The sequence below is a fragment of the Alosa pseudoharengus genome, unplaced genomic scaffold (genome assembly GCF_046254945.1).
Source record: "Alosa pseudoharengus isolate Yale_2024_CS ecotype anadromous, Long Island Sound unplaced genomic scaffold, YU_APseudo_1.1 YU_APseudo_1.1_scf_22, whole genome shotgun sequence".
Classification (NCBI taxonomy): domain Eukaryota; kingdom Metazoa; phylum Chordata; class Actinopteri; order Clupeiformes; family Clupeidae; genus Alosa; species Alosa pseudoharengus.
The window spans coordinates 31,203,182-31,225,968 of record NW_027468680.1 but is presented as its reverse complement, the minus strand read 5'-3'; the positions used below and the strand labels follow the sequence as shown (position 1 = coordinate 31,225,968).

At 41.8% G+C, this 22,787-nt stretch overlaps 2 protein-coding genes across 2 annotated transcripts in view; one reads left to right on the top strand and one right to left on the bottom strand.

The window, feature by feature from the left end:
* Positions 1-2,996, top strand: part of pak6 (p21 (RAC1) activated kinase 6) — a 28,477-nt gene extending 25,481 nt beyond the window's left edge. Inside the window, exons 7-9 of the mRNA XM_076300040.1 lie at positions 107-232; positions 870-1,004; positions 1,395-2,996. Coding sequence (XP_076156155.1) covers positions 107-232; positions 870-1,004; positions 1,395-1,562 — 429 coding nt within the window. The 3' untranslated portion in view covers positions 1,563-2,996. The remainder of the gene's footprint in view (positions 1-106; positions 233-869; positions 1,005-1,394) is intronic.
* A 531-nt stretch (positions 2,997-3,527) lies between these two features.
* On the bottom strand, positions 3,528-5,117 carry ankrd63 (ankyrin repeat domain 63). Its single transcript, XM_076299820.1, has one exon. The coding sequence runs from the start codon at positions 5,115-5,117 to the stop codon at positions 3,528-3,530; it is 1,590 nt and encodes a 529-aa protein (XP_076155935.1).
* Positions 5,118-22,787: the final 17,670 nt, after the last annotated feature.

Genomic DNA, 22,787 nt, shown 5'->3' with positions numbered 1-22,787 from the left:
ATGTTAGCTCATGTTAATGTTTTATATTGGCCGGTGAGGCTATTTACTGTTGTTGTTCATGCTATTTTGAGGTGTCACAAATGTACTTTGTGCTTTTCTTCTCTAGGTTAAGCTGTCAGACTTTGGGTTCTGTGCCCAGATCAGTAAAGATATCCCTAAGAGGAAGTCTTTAGTGGGGACGCCCTACTGGATGGCACCTGAGGTGATCTCTAAATCACCCTATGGCACTGAGGTAAACACTACTTTGCTTTACATTGCTACATTTCTACTACAGTTCTTTTATTTTCTTTAAAGGAAATGATGTTTCTTTCTCTATCTCTATCTCTCTCTCTCTTTTGCTCTCTCTCTATGGTACACAGTGTGGGCTGATTTCCTGTACATGGCTTAAGTCTAGTCCTAAACTAAAAGAAAACATCAGTGAAAATGTCCTTTGACAAAAGCTTTACGAACTAAAATTAACCCATGTAGTGGAAACTGGCCCTATATGTGTAAGGTATACTTTAGAAGTTAGTCTTATGTCAAGTAGAGTGCATGGTGCTTGCATAAGCTTCTTGTATTGTGTTTAAGACATTTTGTAACACGTTTTTGTGAAAAGCACTATGTATTCAGAATGAAGTGTCCAAAAGCTGACTTTCATAACACATTAAAAATCCATTTAGCCATGACTGAGCTCCTTGTGGTTGTAGTTTTAAAAATAGACTTAAATGGCCTCTCCAAAAGTGGCCCTCAATCATATTAAATAACTGCTCAGAACAACACTGAATAGCAACTGTTGTGTAGACCTCCTCGCACTTTGTTCGTAACTCTGTATTATGTTGGCCGATGGGTGTGTAGCCAGTGCCCTTTGTTGATGAATGTGCTCTTGGCAGGTGGATGTTTGGTCTCTGGGCATCATGGTGGTGGAGATGGTGGACGGTGAGCCTCCATACTTCAGCGAGACACCGGTGGCAGCCATGAAGAGGCTACGGGATGAGCCGGCTCCCACCGTACGCAACATCAATCAGGTGAGTGGACACACATGTGGACCACAAGCTGCAAGCACATGTTCAAACACATACTGTATGCTCACAAGCACATCTTCAAATATATATGTGAACATACATACATACATACAGTACATACATACCTAAATACACAAATACACACAGAGAGACACACACACACTCACACAAAATTATATAGGCCTATTAGCAAATAATTATTATATAATTATATAGGCCTATTAGCAAATGTATTCACATGTAGAAGTTTAATGAAGGGACAAGTGCAGGGACACATATACACACCAACTTGCTTCATCCACAGTGAAAGGCTTATACACATACTGTGTGTACAGCTCCGCACCTCTGAAGACAGTTTATGCATGCTTTCTTCTGTGGCTTTTTTCTCCACAGATCTCACCAGTTCTGAGGGACTTCCTGGACCGCATGCTGACGCGGGACCCACTGGACCGGGCCACGGCCACGGACCTTCTGGAGCACCCATTCCTGCTGAAGAGCAGCTCGCCGCAGTGCCTGGTCCCCCTGGTGGAGCAGTACCGCAAGCGCATGTCCCGATGCTGAGGCTGGAACACCCTCCTACACTACCCTCACAATGTGCTGCTGGAGTCCTGTCAGACCCCCCTGCCTGCCTGCCACACACACACACACACACACACACACACACACACACACACACTGCTCACCAGCCAGGCATCCTCTGACATGCCAAGTCATCATGTCCGGCTCCACTGGCGAGTTTGTGCCCATGTGGGAATTCTAGGATGGCATCTTGCAGGGGGAGAGAAAATGGTTCCCTGCATGGTTCCGTGAATGGGTCCCTCCTGGTTGGTTGAAGTACGGAGTAACCACATCAGAGTTATCCAATGCAATGACACGAGAGAAGGAAAGCACTTTATGCGTCTGTGGGCTACGCTTCAGAGACAGTAATTTTCCCTTGTAATTGTGACAAGCGTAAGACCGAGGAGAACTTGATTCCCAGACTGGTTCCTCACCAAGTGGTGGTGGAAGGTCCCCCCTGGAATTTCCTGAACTACTGATCGGTCCAAACTTGTTTTGTTTTTTTAAAAGGGTTCTCTCTTTTCAAATGCTCTACTGAGCCACTATTGTTCTTCAGTTGATCATGCTTTTTAGGCTGTTTTTTATTTTATTTCCAACTGCAAACTTTTTAAAGTGACTCTCGCTCTGCTCTGCCGTGGGTCATGAAGAGCAGCGCTTTCCTTGTGTTCCTCTGAACACTGTGCGCTCGATTGGGACTTCCTCTGCATATGATATGCATGATTAAATCAGGGGCACATTTAGCTTGAATCTGAATGCGCATAAAAGCTTCCCATATTTTAAGAAAAAAATGATTATGCTTTGTTGTCACCAACCATAATGGTGTTTATCAGCTGTGGTGACAGACTTTTTCAAATGAGATTACTGAGTTGATATTATTGTTAGAATTATTCCCTAAAAGTGGTCCCTATACTTTTCCAAAACAAGATGTTTGTAAGATGTGATATTTTAAATATGGCACTTTGATCTCTCAGTGGTTTAATTTTGAAATTGTGACTCAAAATCCTAGCTGAAGGTCGTGATGTATATTTCAAAATCAATATAAACCTGTATGTGTCTGCAAGATGGCTGTAGTCAAATTATGAGATAACAAAAACCCAATTTATTATCACTATCACTATTATGTTATTTTAATTTACTTTAATTGGAAAGTGTGAGTGTTTTTGTTGGGGATGCATTTTGTTTATGTTGTTAGGTGAGCATCCTATCAGTGGTACTGTGATAGCTTTTTTTCCCAGGATGTGTGTATTGCTACTGGAACAACGACAAAAGATACATTGTGAGACTGTTTTCTGCATTTGGTTTGCATCTAGACAAAGCACACGGGCTTGGTACATGATTCTAAAGGACCTCACCAGCTGAGATCACAGTGTTCATCATCTTGGTATTCTTTTCAGAATACATTTCATGGTTGTATTTGTATGTAGGTCATTCATGAAGAGAAAAGCATTATTTTAATTTTGTAAAAATGAATAAATTATGCATATTGAATATTCAACAAGGGCTATTTGGTAAGTAACTTAATTTTCACTGAGTCAGACCACTAGCCTGTCCTTCTGCCCATCCCCAACCCGTTATCTTCCTGTCTAAATCAAGTAATTATACATATTTTTCATTCAGTGAGCCAGTTTCACCAGTTGAGCAGACACGTTTTTTTATTGATTTTATTGTGTAGTGTATCACGTCTCTTGATCGACCAAAGCACAGCCAAACACATTGCAAACTGCAGTATGCATATAATCACATGATATGTATTGCACTATACATAGGCACACCTATACATATTCATCCTGTACGAAAGAATAGTCATTGGAGCGCATTAAGCTGGCATTGGATCATTCTTCAACGACTCAATTCAATGTAAATTATCAAAGCAAAAGACATCATTCTACAAAAAAGTTATTCATTCATAATCACGATATTGCATGTATTGTAGCCTACTGAAAGCACTCGCATTGCTAACATGACAGATTAATTCGCATTATTATTAGACATACAACGAGGGCTGCCCTCAAATTCACACCTCACGCCACTGATGCTGTCAACGCTCGGCTGACTGCTAACTCTCTGGTGCGTATGTGACAGTGGAAAGGTCTCCGACCGGGCAATCTTCCCTTTGCCATTTCCCAAAGGACAGTCTCTGACGAATTTCATGAATTCTGGGGCAGTGAAGCGCCTCAGTAACCTGGTACCCAGACCGGTGTAGCCGGGTGGACGGACTGTAATTTTTTCCGGCTGGATTTCTTCTCGGTGCAGGAGAAGCTTGTTCTGTCGCGCGACCTGTGGAATGCTACCACGTTTGAGTGCGTCTCTTCTCACCAAAAAACACCCGCCTTTGCCCCCGACGGTTTTTGACTCGTCGTCACTGCTGTTTTCCTCCTGAAAGTGACTGGTGCCGTTTGAAAGTGGCGCCAGTTTGATAGGATTGTCCTTATTATTCGCCAACTGCCGAGTTCTATGTATCTTTTCAAGGTAGTCGATCTTCATCAATGTTTTTTCGTCCTGCAGTGAGGCTCTCTTGAATTGCCTGGCGGAATGGCGCAAATCCTGGACATCACCCTGATAGGACTGTTTTCTGCCAGTTAGGAGCTCTAGGTTAAATGACTTTGCTTTGCCCCAGAGGGGAACGTGCCCGTTCACCTCCTGCCTGCCCCCTATGTCATGTCTTGTGCCTTTCTCTGGGCTGAAGTCTATGGTTTTCCTGACTCTGGTATCCCTCAGCATAGAGTTCTGGATCTGTTTGGTATTAAATAAAGTGTTTTCATCTTCTTCCCCAAAATTGTTTTTGGAGGGGCACTGTCCATTAGTCATTCTCTCAGGGGAAGGGGGCTGGCGCTTGAATCGGGTCAGAAACCCATTGTCCCCGACACATACCTGTCTCTGGAACAGAGCTGGCAGTGATTCCTCATTCTTACTGTGAAACGGCTTGGAGAACCTTTCAAGGACCTGTTTAGGGAGTTTGTTTGGACGTTGCGACTCTCCATCTTGGTCTTTCCAAGAGTTCCCCAAACTCAGCCCCACCTCTTTCTTTCCAGGACCATTCAGAGCCTGGACACACTGACTGTGTCCAAAGTAGTCGGCCACCTGTATAGCAGAATGTCCAGCCCGGTTTGTGTGGTCCAGCTGCAGCCCCAGCCTCTTGAAAGCCCGGACCAGAAACTCAAGCACCTGGTTGTGCCCGGCAAAGGCGGCATACATCAGTGCGCTGTTCCCCCAGGTGTCTATGATCTCAGGGTCAGCGTTGAACTGGACCAGCAGCTTGACCACATCCAGGTGTCCAAGCTCACAGGCGAGGCTGAGGGCGGTGCGCCCTTGCTCGTCACGCGCGTTCACATCTGCCCCTTTCTCCAGCAGCATCTGGATGAACTTTGACCTGCCGGCGGACTCCTGCAAGCTGGCAGCGAACATTAGCGGTGTGCGGCCGCTCTCCGTCTTGGAGTTGATGATGCGGCCGTCCAGAGCGTCCAGCACGAAGCGGGCCAGGTGCAGCTTGCCACTGTGCATGGCATCCAGGAAGGTCTTGGTGCCAGATCCCTGGCACAGATCCTTTGGTCGGAGCATACTGAACCACCTCAACAGCAGAGCAGCCTTGGAGCGGGAAGGTTTGTGCTCAGAGTAAATTGAGTTCTTTCTCTGATTGGTGTCTCTTTCACAGTTCTCTAGCTCTCTATCTCTGTTTCTTTTCTCCTCTCTCTCTCTCTCTCTCTCTCTATCTCTTTCTCTGTCTCTCTCTCTGTTACTCTCTCTCAGAGAGTTGGCAGTGAGCTTGGAATTGTGAGCCTGGCTGAGGAGCGCTCATTGGTTTTATACCTCCCTTTCTCCGCTACCCTCCCTCCATACACACACACACACACACACACACACACACACACTCTCACACACACACATACACACACATGCGTTTGCTCTTTGTTGCCAAGGAAACAGTCATCTGAGGACCGTGATGCTGCTCTCAGCTTCTATTCAACATTACCTCTCTCTCCGAGAGAAGAAATACGCTGTTTAATACATACAGCATACTTACAGGTGGATAATTATTCAATGAAAATTGAACATCGTAAACATGGGTTTGATCATTTGTATCTCTCCATAGGAAAACAAACTTTACCAAGAGAAAAACAGTAAAACACCTTCACATTTTTGTCTTTGCATCTGTTTCCTTCTCTTTGTCTTGTTCACTCTTGCTGCCTTTTTTCAATGTCTCACTCACTCCTCTGCTCTTCCTCTCTCCATATCCCTCTTTGTCTTCTCTCCGTTACCCAGGTGACCATTCATTCACTCTCCGAACTCGTTTAGCTGTCCCAAGGAGGCACGTGCAGAAGGAATGAGCATGTGGTGAAATTTCCATTTTCAGTCTTTCTGTTGTGAAATGTCAGTCAGCACTGCAGCATTAATCTCTGTTCTCAACTGTTTACTCTAAAATGTCCATATCACTCTTATTCTTGAGGCTGTGTCATGTTACATTTATTAATGAATTAAATATGCTACTGCATTGAGGGAGATAGATAGATAGATAGATAGATAGATAGATAGATAGATAGATAGATAGATAGATAGATTGATTGATTGATTGATTGATTTGGACTGATTATTTAATTAGTTGTCATAAGGTGCAGGATACGCTACTAGTGTCCCAAGGTCATGGATTCTTTTCTTTCTGAGACTAAGTAAATACTATAAGCTACTTAAAGTTAAGAGTTAAAGTGTACTGATATTTAGCAGATACTTTTATCCAAATCCACACAGACTTGCAAGGGTGGGAATCAAACCTGGGTGCAGTTATTGTCAGTCAGTGACATTACCGCTGCTCCATCATGCCCAAAATAATAGTTTTATAAATAGTTACATGCCAAAATGAAACATTCTCTGTTTGTATTTAAAAATTACTGATTTTTTTCTTTTTTCAAGTGATTTGGAAAGATGTGTGTCGAAGTAAAGCAACTATTTAAAAAGTGATTGAAGCTGTAGAATCACCTGTGGAACTGCATTTAAACACAATTGTATTTCATGATGACATTTTAGGTGAAGGTGACATTTTAGGGGAATAGATTAAATTACTTAACAGTAGTTTCCATTTTTATGTCAATATTCAATTTTATATTTCTTATTTTTTATTATATTTTCTATTTCTTTTTTACAACAAGTAACACGTCTTCGTTTAATGTTCACCTAAGCTGTCACTTTCATGATGTGTCACTGGTGCAAACTGCTGTGGAAGCTACACAGTCATTCAGTGCACAGCAGGTGAGAATGGCATTGGCACTGAATAACAGGCGAGGGCCAAAGCTGCCCTCCTCCAAAGTAATGAAATAATCTCCTGCCGCTCCTGCGTCCCTCAGTATTCGCTTGGTAGTTAGAGCAGTCCAGAAGATCATGCTAATCCACACAGAGAGAGAGAGAGAGAGAGAGAGACATACTGTATGTACAGCATACTGTTTTATATAAACCAAGACCTATGTATAAGTAAGTAAGTATAAGTATACTCTTTTGATCCCGTGAGGAATATGTATATACTTAGAAGCACACACGGATACATGCACGCTCCTACACACATAAATACAGTACACACACACACACTAAAGGAGAAAGTGAGAACAAAGTAAAAGGAACGTAACCTTTGTACCCTTTTGCTTTCCTGCCAGCAGCTCTCACATGCTGTTTGTCAATATGAATCTGACCACCGAAACAAATTCAGCTCGTAATGACTTGAGTGTGTGTGTGTGTGTGTGTGTGTGTGTGTGTGTGTGTGTGTGTGTGTGTGTGTGTATCTGTGTGTGTGAGAGAGATGCTGCTCAATTGTGATATGTTTTGCACATGACCTACATTTGTAAATCACAAGCATTTTCACAAATTCTCAGGGATGACACAATTTTTGCAAAGTAACACCTTTTGTCCTTTTCTCTCATGACTGCAATTGATGTAATCTCATTTTGCTCCAGCCAATGCACAGAGTTCCTGTAATGTCAAAGTGTCCCATAAACACAGAGTTTTGAAAGTGACATAATAGGTTACACGATGCTTTCATCTCAACTCAGATTGTCCATTACGCCATGTGGTTACATTGTCACATTGTCATCTTTGCCTTGCGGTTTTGTTTTAATTAGATTTTAATTGCTTAATAAGAAAAAAGCAGGTGGAGTAGGGGCGAGGAAACGTTGGCAGAGTTGGTGCCCGGCTGTTGCTAAGTGCCACCTTGTCTCGGACATGTCTCTTTAATAAACGCCACAGCAGGGGTCCACAGAGGCCACATCTATCATCCCATTACAGAAGGCTAGAGGGGGCTAGAGGTCAGAACTGTTAAGATGCACAGTTGCCCCCTAAAGTTAGATGAGTAAAGAATGTCTCGGCTTCATCAGCAAAGCAAGGTAGAGCACCTTTAACTAGATGTACCGCATAGTGGTACAAAATATGATCATCGCTCAGTCCTGCACATTCTCTCTGCAAAAATGAATCACGCTTGTCAATTTGTCTCCATCTCCGACTCCATCCCCTACTCTTGCAACTTTTGTGTGTGTAAATGAGTGTGTGCATGTGTGTGTTTGCTTTTATGCACATGTGTGCTTCTCTCTGTGTGTGTGTGTGTGTTCGCTTGTGAGTGTGTGTGGGGGTAATGGGGTGCGTTTGTGTGCATGCATGTGAAAAAAACCAATTTTTAGCACAGTTCACACATATTATTAACTCAAGGGGCTTTACAAATGAGCAGACAAAGGAATATAAATGGCAAAGAGCATTAAAACAGTTAAAAGAACATTGGAAAAAATCCAATGGTAAAAAGATCCAAGAACACAAAATCTTATTCTGAAGACACTGAGCAGACTAAGGACCTGAATATGCCTTTTTGCACTATGCACTGGAATTTGTTTGAAGGCTGGGGCCTGATGCTGCCAAACCTTTGACTGTGGTGTCATACAGCTAGCAAAATGGGCAAAGGACTTCTAGGCAGAAGCAGACATCTGTTACATGTGAAATTCAGATTGTCTGTGTCTGTTTGGTGATGCATATTCCCTTGACAAAGTCATCTTTATGGCTTATTTGATCACACTGTAGACATGACAAGTGGTGAAATGGAGCTTTACTTGGCTTCATGTTATGGGTTGAAAGTCCTTGACATGAGATTGTTGCTTCGGCCCAGTTAATTACTCTTCCTTCCTCAGGACAGTCACCAGTCCGTCCTGCATTTTTGGCCCCACGCCCTAATTACTACAATGGATTTGCCGTCTGATTCAGTGGCAGTGTGTTTGTGATCCAGCAGCCATCATGCCAATGTCTGATTCATTACAGCCCTAATCAGGGCAGTGCAAAATATGCTCGCTCGCTCATCCAGCAACGGCTCCCAGTCAAACCCCTGCTGCCCCAGCCAGCTAATCGTTCTTGTGCCAACATAATGACTTGTAATGACTTTCATCTAAACTGGGTACGATGAGGTCAGGCTGGATAAGATCAGGACAGCCATTTTTGTCGTGTCAATGTCAGTAATGGCAAGTCGACCTATAGACAAGCAGCCATGGGGCTGCAGTGGTGTGTTTTTTTCCCCAACAGCAAGGCCCATAAACAGCATTGTCAGAGAAAGAAAAAACTGAATTTGAGTAATTTTAAATTATGTTGGGGGGGGGGGGGGGTAAAATAGCAGAGAAAATTGCCATCAACTATCCATCGCTATCTGGTTTTGCAGTGAAAAGGCTTTGGCCGAGGGGACTTAAGAGAGACAGCGGCCGCTCTAGAAATAGACTCCAGAATCCTCTCAGCCTGTCTCCGGGCTCTGGATGAGTTATTGTGCCGCTTCGGTCGCTTTTTGGTGACGGAAGATTATCCGTGCTTGACTGTGCTAGCTTAAGGGATGCTCCAGTTGCTATTTTTAGGGAGCAGGAGTTTGGGTTGACACACTGTAATATTTCTACTTACAGAGATACAGGGGTATGTGTGTGTTTGTGTTTATACATGCTGTGAATATTTTCTTTTGGATATGTTTTGGAATTTTTGAATTGTTTAATGTAAGTTATGGATATTGTGGAACTCAGACCTGCTACAGCACAATGGTATATTTTACAAATGCACAACAATAATTTACTGCTACTGGCGTTACAATAAACAGCTCTGGTCCCAGTGCTTCCGTCCTTAATCTGTCTTCAATACTGATGCATGGAAAGCAGTGAATCCTTTCTTTGCTAATTCACAATATATCAAGGCCATTTGCGATCCTCCTGTCAGACACCCTATTTGCTCAGAACTGATAGAGGATAGTGCTCCAATAGGGGCGGCACATACAGTATGTTGTAAACTGTCCAGTGTCAATTATGTGTTTTGATGAGAACAAGCCCTGAACCATGTGGCCCACTGGAATAGGCCTAAGAAACAGTGAACACTGCTATTAGTTAGTTCAAGCCACATTTCCCATCACCGATTAAAAGCACTGAATAGGTTTATTTTGTGGAGAGAACACGGAGAGCTTGCCTAAGGTCATGCAATATCATTTCTTTTTTTGCGCCTCCTTTTACACTGGGCCCGGTTGCATCTGCATTCTATGCCCCCTCTATAGCACTGGCCCTGCAATATATACCATCTGTGCATAGTCTAAAGACCTCAATTCCCTCCAGTCAATGCGATCTCGCTGCTTTGTTTAACACATAGACTTCAGCCTGTGTAAATGGTATTACATAAGACTTACAAGTAATGTCAGAAGGAACTTCTGAAGGACTCTTTATTTTAAAAAGAGACAAAGATAAAAAGTCTAGTTAGCTGACCACCACGGTGTTAGATCCTTTTCTGTAAATAGGACCTGGAATGAGGGCCTCTCAGCATGAGCATGGCCAGCATGTGACAGCAGAAAAGGAGACTTAATTAAAAAGCATGGGCATAGGACTCGCCGCCATTATCACCCATTCGTTTCACCCATTTTGAAAGTGTGAAGTGACCGTCTTAATAGAGGTTTAAAAATAAGCGCTGAATTATGCAAACAATCGTCATGAATGGCAAATGAATCAAATGCCACTGGTGGCCATGCCTTATAATTGCACAGATGTATGCACACACCTATACAGAGAGAGAGAGAGAGAGAGAGAGAGATGGACACAAATATTCACGTTCCCCTCGCTCAGTGTTATTAAAGACGATGCCTTCGCAGAATAAATGATTTCAAATTTGAGTTCGTTTGGCACTAATGCCTCATCTCGTCTCTGGTGCCTCTGAAGAAGTGTGTTGACCACAGGGGGATGGCTCTTATCGTCCTCCTCATTGCGTTGGAGAAGATGACTCCCCTCAGGAGTTGCCGAGAGGACCTATCTCTCACTCACATGTCTCGCCGTGTCTCCATGGTACAGTACGCCAGGCCGAAAGAGAGAGAGAGGGGCAGGCGAGGGAGGTGTCATAGCGCGATCTCTTCCACTGACTAGCCGTTAGTAACATCGACACCCACCATGACTGGCACAGGATGACAGACTCAAAGGTGAGGAAACGGGATTCTCCCCAGAAACCCAGCTCAGAGTTGAGAAATCACAGAGTGGATGGTGATCGATTCTTTTGGTAGAGGTAAAGAGACCGAAATGTTCTGAAAAGATTAGCGATTGTTAAAAATTCCATTGGGAGAATAATAAGTACAGCTAGTTACTTCATCTTCTTTAAGAAAGTAAAACACATACTTCCAGATTATCTATAATAATAATAATAATAATAATAATAATAATAATAAGCTTTATTATAACACCTTTGCTTTCATACACAGAATGCAGCTCAAAGTGCTTTACAGTTGGAGCATGTAGGCCTAACACAATAATAGAGAAAAGTCATTATCAGTCATTCCTCTTCGTTGCTGTGGCCGTTTATGATCCAATCAGCAACATATCAGAAATATATATAGGCTTTGCTAACATGTATTGTGATTGTATGACTTTACATACAGATGTTTAAGAAACACAACAACTGGCAGCCTTAACCCTTATCCCCCTAGAAATTTCAATCAGAAAACATTATTCTCTTTAGGTCAGGGTTATTTACTTTTTAAACCCTAATGATTGTTGGTCATGGTCATTATTGCATGTTAGGCCCACAAACATCACCATAAAGTGGGGTAGACTAGAACAAAGAGGCTTTCTCTAAATGGCTGAATTCAAAACAAGATAACCACAGTACTGTGATCACTGGCAGCACACACACACACACACACACACACACACGAACACACACACACACGCCACCTCTGAGAGATTATTCATGCCTGTCATGGCTGAAATTCACATCTCACGCTGCATTCATTTCTCCTTTTGACTCAGTGCTTTTCCACTATTGCATAATGTCAAGTGCCAGCTTTGTCTGCTTGGCGAACAGGGAACATGACATGACTGTTAAAATGGGTTTTGCCTGATTGAACTCTCTGTATGCAACTGTCAGCCCGAGGTCTGGCCCTACCTCACACATTTGTTTTTCACCTGTCACTCTCCCTCCCTCCTTCATTCTCTCTCTCTGTCTGCCTCTCTTTCTCTCCATTTATCTGGCACTTCCTCTCTCTCACTTGCTGGTCTTCTCTTTCTATCACTCTCTCATCTCTTTCTCACACTTCCTGGCTCCATCCCTCCATCTCAATCTCTCTCTCTTCCTCTCTTCTTTTCTCTCTTCTTTTCTCTCTCTCTCTCTGTCTCTCTCTCTCTCTCTCTCTCTATGTCTATTTCCTGTAATGCCCTTCGCTTTCCAAGTGAGGACGCACGACAGCTTGAGTTCAGTGAAAGTTTCACACTTTGTCATCATGAACGGGTGTGAGCAGCTGGAACACTGTCACGGTGCCGGACCACATGTCCACCAAGGACAAGGAGGCATTCCGGGCTTTTGAGGTCAATGGTATCTGCCAGGAAGTACTTCATCAGCAGAGTGATCTTCCGTCCTAAGCTCACACCAGCACCATTGCAACAGGAAGTTGCCATCACACTTCCTCTGCTAGACATCCTAAAGGAAACATGGAGCCAAACTGATGGCAGTGCTCAACTTGAAGTCAAATGTGTCTTTCCTGCATCTGTGCAAGAAAGAGTTTTGGGAGCTCATCAGACCAGATGACATAGACTGTACATATATGTATGTGCAGTATAGTATATACGTCACATACATGTTGGCAGTGAAGAAAACACACGAGACCAACAAAAACATTTCCCAATAATCTCACTACAAAAATACTTTTGTTCTCTCTATGTAGGGAAACTCTCCATGCCTGGCAGCAGGAGCTACAGCACACAAAACAGAAGTGCTTAACTAATATAAAAAGGCTATGTCAAATACTGTAGCAGAAAACTACTTTAACACGGCAGTATAAAAATCAGCAAAACAGTAACAGTGATACTTAAGACATTAAGAAATATTACAATTAATACATTAATACACCAGACATTCAGTCTATGCATTCAAAATAAATTAGAAATTTGCTGGACACCAGACACTGGTGTATTTTTTTGCCACATTGCATTGCATGTTTTAAAAGCACACGTGGGCTAGAGTCTGTGGAAGACGGGGGAGAGGACTGTTAGAGGACCACCCCAGTGACCTGCTTGTCAATAATAAAAGGGTAGCCATCACAGAGTCAGCCTCCCCAAATGCTCACTTGTCTCTCCACAACCTATCAATTACAGAGCCCTCTCCATCCCCATCAGGGCAGATGGTGTTCAGCAGGGAGCAGGACTTCTCTAATTTAGGTGAGTCTAATATTAGTGCCTCCACTGTGGCTGAGCCTGACAACTGGAAATTACAGGACCAAGGGCCATTTCTGACTGAGCTGCTGCAGTGGATGCCGGTCATCGTACATCATGCAACAATGTATTTGATTTTTGGCCTAATTATGGTTCCTATAACACATCAGGAGAGCACATGTGGGGTGGTGTGATTCTACAGTAGCAATGTTGAATTTGCCATGTACAGAGCAAAGGGATTGTGGGAATGTATGTGGGAATGCAGCAGCAAACTATAGAAATCTAGTTTAATGAAAATATTACTTTTATCGGCCCCAAAGTGTGAAAAAAGGACTGTGCCAAAAATAGTTCAATCCAAATTCATGAAAAAGGTGTGCAGAGTTGTACTGAGAACAGTGGAATGTAACTGAATGTTGAAAGCGGAGTGCGCCACACTCATGTCGGCACCGGTGTGTATGTAGCCCTTATGACGACACACAACGTGAAATATAGACTATGTAATGTGTCCAGTTTCCTGACCAAGACAAGTGGCAAGAATGTATGGTTCTATGCTCGCATAGTCTGATATGGTCAATCCTAAAAGACCATCGTGGAAGATAAAATCTGACCAAGCCATTAAGGATCCTGCACACTATTTTGCAAACTATTGTGGTTTTATAAAAATACTTAACACAATTCACAAAACCACACACCCAAACTGCAAAATACCTCATATAGCCTGCAAAATGAAGCACTGCAACCAAAACTACATACAGTATAGCATTATCGAAATCAAACTTTTGCACCAAATTGCATATTACCAGATTTTTGTTTAACCAACTACACACTGTTGGGCATAATGAAAAGCACTCTCATCTTTGCCATAATACTAAAACAAATATTGGCATGTTGAAATATTTAATGTTTCAACAATGTTTCAACAAAAATATGCTCACAAAAAGCAGTAAACTAAAAAAGAAAATTGCAGAAAAATGTTCTTCTTTGGCCATTAACTCTTCTACAAGCTCTCACTCTTCCTCCCCCTCTCATTCTCACCCTCCCTCTTCCTCTCGCTGCAACGTCTTCCATTGTTGTTGTAAAAAAAGTAGCTCACCTGTGGTCTTTTCATAGTGCTTTACTTCCTGATTGAAGTGGTCATGAATTGTGCTTTGCATGTCAGCAACTGGAAAAAACTGTAATTGTCAATCTGAAGGCCAATAACCAGCCCAACCATCTACCTGCTCTGACTGAGCTCAAGGACAGTCAAAGAACAAAACATTACGTAAGGATGTGAATATAACCTTGATTCTCTGAGGGAGAGCGCAGGAAGCTAACCAATGGGAAGTCAACGTTTTTACGGGCAGGCAGTCAGACGCCAGCTCTCAGGTTCCAGGTGCCACATCGCTTGTCAGGAGGTCTTTGCACATAGACAGTTGCCAAGGCTGGCTGTGCAACAACAGCCTGAGCTCTGCCATCCAGCAACCAGAATAATTGTCCGTGTGCACCCTGTCCAGTGGGGCCGGGATGAGTGCGAGCAGGGGAAACCTCGAAAATGTTCAAGGGCACAAAGCTAGCTGGATCTGGACGACAGTGATCTCCCACACCTCGGCTTTGAATGAAGCACAGATACTTCCTGTGTCCGCTGGCACTGTCCATATTTGGTCAATAATTCCATATCTACTTGTAGTCAAAAACAACAAATGGTTACTCAGGTGAATCACTGTTGTGTGGTGTGGGGGTGGCAAACCCCCACATTAATGCAGTGATGCACAAAAAACACATTCTGCAAAAACAGTCATTGCAGATAATCCAGTGCTCACAATGACATGGTTCCTTTTGAAGGGGATTGATGAATAGATTATAGGACGACAGAAGCAACCCCAGGCAACCTGCCTCTCTCCTAAACCTCCATTCCTCCAACTCTCTATCTATCTATTTATCTATCTCACAGACACACACACACACACACACACCAACACACACACCCTGCAGCCTCCATCCATCGCGTGCTGCTCTCTCCTGCGAGCAGCTGACAGCTCCATAAATTGGATGATTGGATAACAAATGTGTGGCTCTCATGCCTGCACCGCTGAGGGATGGGCCCCTGCTCCCACCGGACCCTGTAATGGTCCCCACAGTGGCTCCACTGGCTCTCTCACACACACGCCACAATGCAGACAGGAAGCAACGACAGCGGGGGGAGATGTCCAATTCCAACACCCCACACACACACACACACACACACACACACACACACACACACACACACACACTAGTCTACTTAATAAAGCTTTTTTTAAATAAGAAGAGTGCATTGGATATGTCCGGTAAAGAGTGTCAGCAGCACATATACACACTTCACCCAGTGTCTAAAGTCTTAAATTCTCTCCAACAGGAAAGTTATTTGCTATAACATCTATCAAATGGAATGGAACAGTTGCATTTTTAGATGTAATTTCACCTGTCTAGTTCAATGCGTTTTAGAATTCTAACATAATTTGTGACTAGTAATTCTCTTCTTAGCTAACAGATAATAGCCTGACGTTGTCATACTCAAATTCTAGTCAGAATATGAGTCTGATACGGCTCCATTGGGACGTAATTATGGGGCGTGTTTCAACCGATACAGGGGGGGAATGCCTCTGCACTCAATTGGATAGACCTAACCAATCAGAGCAACGAAATAGCTTACCGTGAGATGTAGGAAGAACACACAAACCATCCTTCTTCTCCACAAATGCCTTAACATTGTTTTCTGTTTTTTTGTAAAAGTTATTGTGCCATCAATAGCTCCTACAACACTTGTTAGCGAAATCTAAGCGATACGTAGCAGGGTAGGCTATTAGGAAAAACTGATATTTCCCCTTCGTTTTTAAAAATAATTCTAAAACACCAATATGCTACAAACATGTTATAAACAGCTGGGGAAGTCTGTCGCAAATAATGCAACACACTTTTTTCCCTTGATGAAAGTGAAACCATGAGTTTTCCCACATCTCAACTTTGGCCAAAGTTTTCAGAAATAATCGTTTTCAGTGATAAAACCTAAATGAAATAATGCATTTTCCCTTATGGTGTCTTAGAAACCATCTGTCTCCTTCTAGCCACAGCGTTTTTGTTGCAAACAAAATCAACCTAAGCATGCTCAGATGACGTGATCGACGAGGCACTGTTGCTAACCTGTCCATCATCGTAAAACCCGATTTGATTGGTCCGAACAGCTCTGGTTCGAGCATAGTTGCTCCACAATGGAGCAATGCCAGACCGAACTTCCCAACCTCAAATGTTGTGGGCGGGGCTAAGTTCGGCTGGCACCCAGGCTAAACAGATCATATATTTTAGTCCAGTTTACTTCAAAGTTGCAACAGAAATCTGAACACGTCTTACTGCTCAAAGCCAGATGCTTCTCAAAGCTCTCTGCAACACATTATGCAATACTAAAAGACATAGCAGCATCAGGGACAACTCCACTGCCTATATCTCAAAGCTGCGGCAAAACATCTTTTAGTGCTGCAAACCAGTTGCTGCAGAGCCTTTTATTTTGTGCCCCTTATTCCTCTGCTGCACCAAATGCTACAGACGGGCCAGCACCATGGACGGCACCCCCACCCCCAACCCAACCAATAATTAGGCTACTTTGCTTTCATACCTTTTTGAAAAGTTTTTTTACGTTTTTGACTTTTTGGCTGTAAGGCTTTAGAATGTGCCTTGGCAATCACATGCATACAGATGTGATGTGATGTGATGGTATTCAAAAGGTCTGCTCCGATGAGTACGTATTGACTTATTGCTCGACTTTGTATGGCATGTGGCTGGATAAAGCATCATGGGTGTAAATGGGTTTCAATATTGAAATGTACAGCATAGTTCTTAATCTAATGGATGTGCTCAAGGATGAAGAAGCACCCTGACAAAAATATGCCTGCTACAGACTTTCACCAGTATGACACTGCATTGTTTTAATTTCCTGTCTGAAAGGCAGGTGTGTGTTTCTTAATAATGTGTTCTGTCTCTTAATAAATAGTGTTTTTTTCTGTAGAGTGTCAATTGAAAATCTCAGCAATCGACCTTGTGCTTCTAGTACAGACGACGTGGCATTTGAAAACGGACTTTTTCTGCAGTCCATTTGGTCTCTCTCTCTCTCACACACTTTTTGTCTCTCCCTCTTTCTCTTGTTCCCTTTACCTTTCACTGTCCCTCTCATTATCTGACTCCTTGTTCACTAACTCTTCCCCTCACATTTTTCTCTTTCCATCAGTTCATGTTAATGTTGTGTGCTGTGGTTAGATGCCATTACCTGTGTGCCCTGCGGCCACGGCCTTCTTCCTGTTTTGTCAGTGCCAGCTGCTGCTGCAGCCGCTGATGTTAAATTGTTTTTAGGGGAAACTGCGACCAGGTGATGCAATTGGAAACAAACACATCAGGGAGATGGCGGCACTCCTAGAGACAATCACCCAGTGCCATTGCAGGCTAATTATAACAGCAGGGCAAACAACACTTACAAGGCATTTTAAATGGTGTGCTCTGACATATACACAGGACATGACACTGTAAATGTAAGCAAAGGCGAGGGTTCATATGAATAACAACAAATGTATGGAGTCAGTAAGATTTTACACTAACATGCACTAACATGCTGTTAGCAATCTGTAGTCACTGTCTTCAAAACTCTAAATAGAAATGTAGCCACAAGCGGCAATGGCGGGTCCGAGCACCAGCTGTTCCACGACCCTTGACATCTGATTGGCTCCCAGAATCGTGCAATCTGATTGGCTGTTGGAATTCTGGAATCTGATTGGCTCTCAGAATCCTACAATATGGATGGGGATGGAATCCTGTAATCTGATTGGCTGTGGGAATCCTGCATTCTTTTTTGCTGTGGGAAGCTATTCTCTGAATCAAATGCTTAAGAACATTTCTTGAATCGATCACTCTTTTGGCAAAACCATAACCAGTTTTCAAATATAAAACACAACTTGCAGATCTCAGTCTTTGCTAAACACATTCTCATGCAGTAAAACACATTTTGCATGCACTGTGATGCACTTGTGATGCATAATGGTAACCACATGTGGCAAACCCAGGTAAACACAAAGAAAGCACAAATGTCATACGTTAAACACAACGACTCAAAATTGATCACACTTGTTTTAAAATGATGTGACACAACCAATATAAGCTATTTCAGAGTGCAAACAAATTGATGGAAAGTGCAGGTTCATATCACAAATACAGAGAAACTATCAGTGAGCCATTAGAGTGCATTGTAGACTGTAGACTGTAATGTACTTCTCATTTACAGTGCTGAAATGCCTGTCTTTTCCAGTATACAGTTTTTACAAATGCTAAAACACTTTTTTGAAACCTTCCACCCTTTTCTCAAAACTGTAAACACAAACTTATTACAGTAAATGTTGAATCCACTGAGTAATGAAATATTTTTTTGTGGTTGAGGTTGTCAGAGGTTTTGTGAATGTAGATTGAAATGTGGAGTTTGTGTTTACAGTTTTGAGAAAATGGTGGAAGGTTTCAAAAAATGCATTCATCCATTCACATATTTCTCCTCATATGCCATGCCACTACTGTGCCACTAGCTGACTTGGTAATATTGGAGGTCAGTTTATAAATTTTTTGGGATGAGATTAATCATAGTTTCTCACAATATTTACCACTGATGCACTGTTATAACCTTTGCAGCTAAAGTGTTTCTCTTCCCTGGATGCTGCCCTATATGTTTTTTATTTATGAAATTCCATAGTGGTTAAGAAATTACAGTTGTTAGATTAGAATATCTTTCTAGACTACAGCTGGTAAAATAGTCCTTGATACTTTTTACTTTTTCATTTTTTACTTTTATTTTAGTCTGCACTTTTTGCACTTACTGGATCAAAGAAGTTGAATCGGAGCTCATAAATGTTTTTAATCTGTGCGTCTCCTTGAGGAAAGTTTATAGGCTACTTTTGCCAACTCTGCTCTGGAGGTTGAACTTGGAAATGAAGTCACTCAGCAGGATTTTGCCTGAGTGATGGAGAAAAAGGCACTTTCTTCTGTCCTGAGTTACTATCAACCTGTCAAATCCTGCCAGGAAGAACAGAAGATAAAATAAATAAATAAAAAGAATTGAGTGAGTGGAGAGCTGCTGAACACTGTTTTTGTGATTTGTTTTATTTTTAGAGCCTACCTCTGGTCCGCCACAGAAAGGTGACAAAAAAGGCTCTGAGCCAATCGACCATGAGACTGCAAGCCTTTTATTACCAAAAGCTCCTACCCCGTTTGAGAAGTCCCTCATTGACATAGAAGAGCTGTTGACATAGAGATAGCTGATCCACCTAACAAAACACATACAACTTTAAAGCAGGGCTCAATTGTTTTTACCTCAAAAAGTCTGGTTGTTTTCGATACATGTCAATTTCACATTGTGATGGCCACAGCTGCACATGGTAACACAAGCCCTCACTCTACAAATGCACATTATTAGTTTCTTTTGGTACATCATGAATTTGCTGCACATTTTATTGTTTGCAGTCACATGTGCTATTCTATTGAAATAACTCACGCAACATTTTGTTTCATTTATTTACTTTATTAGTTTTTGTACTTTAGCCTTACATTGTTTTATATGGGTGCACACGTTTTAACACTGTAAGGTTATATAACTTGTTTGTTACTAATCATGTGTTTCTTTTGTCTTGAGTTACCTGGGCTGAGCGTTGGGGGCGTTCCCTTCCTGGTTGGGTAAAGGCGTGGCTGAGGGCTGAGAGGACCTAAGTCTCGGTGCCGACGTATTAGACCGCACCACGTCTGCCATGTGCCCGAGGGGGGAATTTGGCCTTAGTTACTTTGCTCTGTGTTATGATTTAAGTTTAGTTTATCCCCTTTTTTTATTTTTTAGTTTATCCCCTTTTTGTGTCCTTTGGTTTGGCCAAGCCGATATATATGTTCCCTTTTGTTTCATTGTTGTCAGGTCAGTTTTTTGTTCAGATTACGTCACGTCAGTTGTGCGTTTAGTGTCATTATACTTTTGGTTGACCTCTTTTATAGGCCTAATTGTCCGTTTGTGGACTTTGTCAATCTTTGATCATTTTTTGGGTAATAAAAACCCTCCATTTTGAACCAAACCTCCTTGTGTCCTCATGCCTTCACTGATCGGTCCCTTACACACATGAACATGCATAGAATCCCACCATTTTTCTACATCATCCAAAATGAACCCATTATCACCTGGTCTTTGTGAAGGAGTTTCAGAGCAAACCGTTACCATGTCAACATGGATATTTCTAAAAGGCACACCACTCTGCAGTCTATGTAGTAATTATTTTAAATCAGGACTAAAACATTTTTTTCAGTTTGTTTCAGAGCCTGTTTTCTTTAGAGAAGCATTATGGAGTTTTTGGTCCTTAGCGAACTACTAGCCTAACATGTAAAACCTTGCATACGCTGACAACCTCTGCAAAACTGAACAATCACCTCAAAACAGTTGTACCTATTGTGTGAGCATGCCATTTTGCATCAGCTTGAGGTTGCGTTATTACTACTAAACAGAGCCGGACAGTAACGGAGTACATTTACTTGAGTACAGTACTTGAGTACAATTTTGAGGGATCTGTACTTTACTCGAGTATCATTTTTGGGGAGTACTCATGACAAATATTGTACTCTTTACTCCACTACATTTCTATCCATAACCGTGAGTACCCATTACATTATTTCTTGAATTTCCCCTGGGGATCAATAAAGTATCTATCTATCTATCTATCTATCTATCTACTTTTTCTAAAAAAAAAGGAAAAAAGAAAAATCTCGGAAATCCTTAATTTGTTGTTTCCCTCTCAAACGTGATTGGATTGTGCGCCACTGATTAGGACAGCCTATCAGCAATTACCTTCAGCTTTCTGCCAAAGTCAACTCCATGGTCAGATTTAGATAAGAGACGAAACCATGGACGAAGCAATGGATGAAGACGCAGCAGGTCCATCCCGGGAATGTGCCAACCTGTGGCCCCACCTCGCCAGACTATTTCAATTTTCTGAACAAGTTAATGATAGTTTTCGTTTCAAGTGTTTCAATAACAAAATAGTATTGTATTTGAAATACATGTATTAGAAATACTGACCATCCCTGGCAACATGGTAAAAAGATGAAAATGATTACCTTTTACATTCTCCAAGGTATTAACATTAACATTTTTCATAACTCCATGTAGGACGTTTCTGTACATAAATGTAAGCACTGTGGCAGTAGTAATGCAATATTTAGAAAATGTAGACTACTCTTGTACTCTTGATACTCAAGTACTTTTAAAAACAAGAACTTCAGTACTTTTACTTAAGTAGACATCTGACTGTTGTACTTTTACTTGTACTTTTAGTAAAATTTAGCAAAGGGTATCTGTACTTTTACTCAAGTAATGAAGCTGTGTACTCTGTCCGCCTCTGCTACTAAAGTGAAAACCAATAAAGGATAGTGACATGGGACTGCGTAAAAGCAGCCTGCGCAAACTAGCAAATTAGGCTATTGATTAATCATTGGATTATACTTCATGTGCACCAACACAACGACTGGGCCCCAATGTGTTTAGCTTTCAAACCAAGCGCTTGGTTTACGTTTATATGGTAGCCTACCATTCTATTTTAACTTTCATATTTGGGTCAATTATTTCACATTTCATCTAACCAATGTTCAACGTAAAGAGTGAAATAATTTTTCCTGGCTAACTGCCATATTGTATAGGCCATTGTGGTTAATTACCTCTTAATTATTAGTTAATATTTGGAAGTGTGTGGTAGCCAAGGCTACTTAATAATTAATTGAAACATCATTGAAAGTGAGTGGTTAAAAAAAGTTAAAAGACTAAGAGTACAGTAAATGTTTGATCTTTTACGTCTCCTTACATGGTTGCACAGTAACCTACTTCATTTAGGTCAAGTTATCAGTATATGCAAAAGTAACTTTTTAATCACATTTCTGAGGATTTACACATGTCATACCAGGGCCACTGGTAAAGCAATTCTTCAGTGGAGGCACTGTGCTAGTTATTTACTTGATTGATGCTAACATACTGTATTAGTTTGTTATTACTTAGGTATAATACTTACCTTATTCTAATTCCACCACTAAGTTCACCATCACCAGCTGAAAACCCAGGATCCTGTTTTCTTTATGAGCGTGACAGTGTACAGTATGTTGAAACATATAGGTAGAAAAGGGATTACATTACCATTATGCATCACAAACACAAGTAATCAAAGTGCAAACTGTGTTTTACTGCATGAGATGTTAAGTGTCTTGCAAAAAGAGTCTATGAGCTCTGTAAATTGTGTTTTATATGTGAAAACTGTTTGATGATTTTGCCAAAAGAGTGATTGATTCAAGAATTGTGTTCAGGCAACTGAGCATTTGGTTCAGAGAAAGGGTTTTAGTGTTTTAGCAAGAGAGAGAAAGCAAGCGAAGAAGAGAATGAGTAAGAGAGCTAGACCCACTAATCACCTCAGCAGACTATATGACACACACCTCTGTTGGCGAGGCAGCCAGTAAAGATAAAACCAGTCCATTAGAATTCAAGAGGTACTGCCAAGAGAGCCCTCTGAGG

Bases quoted from the DNA above. Each gene is read 5' to 3' on its own strand.
- ankrd63 (XM_076299820.1), bottom strand. From the start codon at position 5,117: ATGCTCCGACCAAAGGATCTGTGCCAGGGATCTGGCACCAAGACCTTC.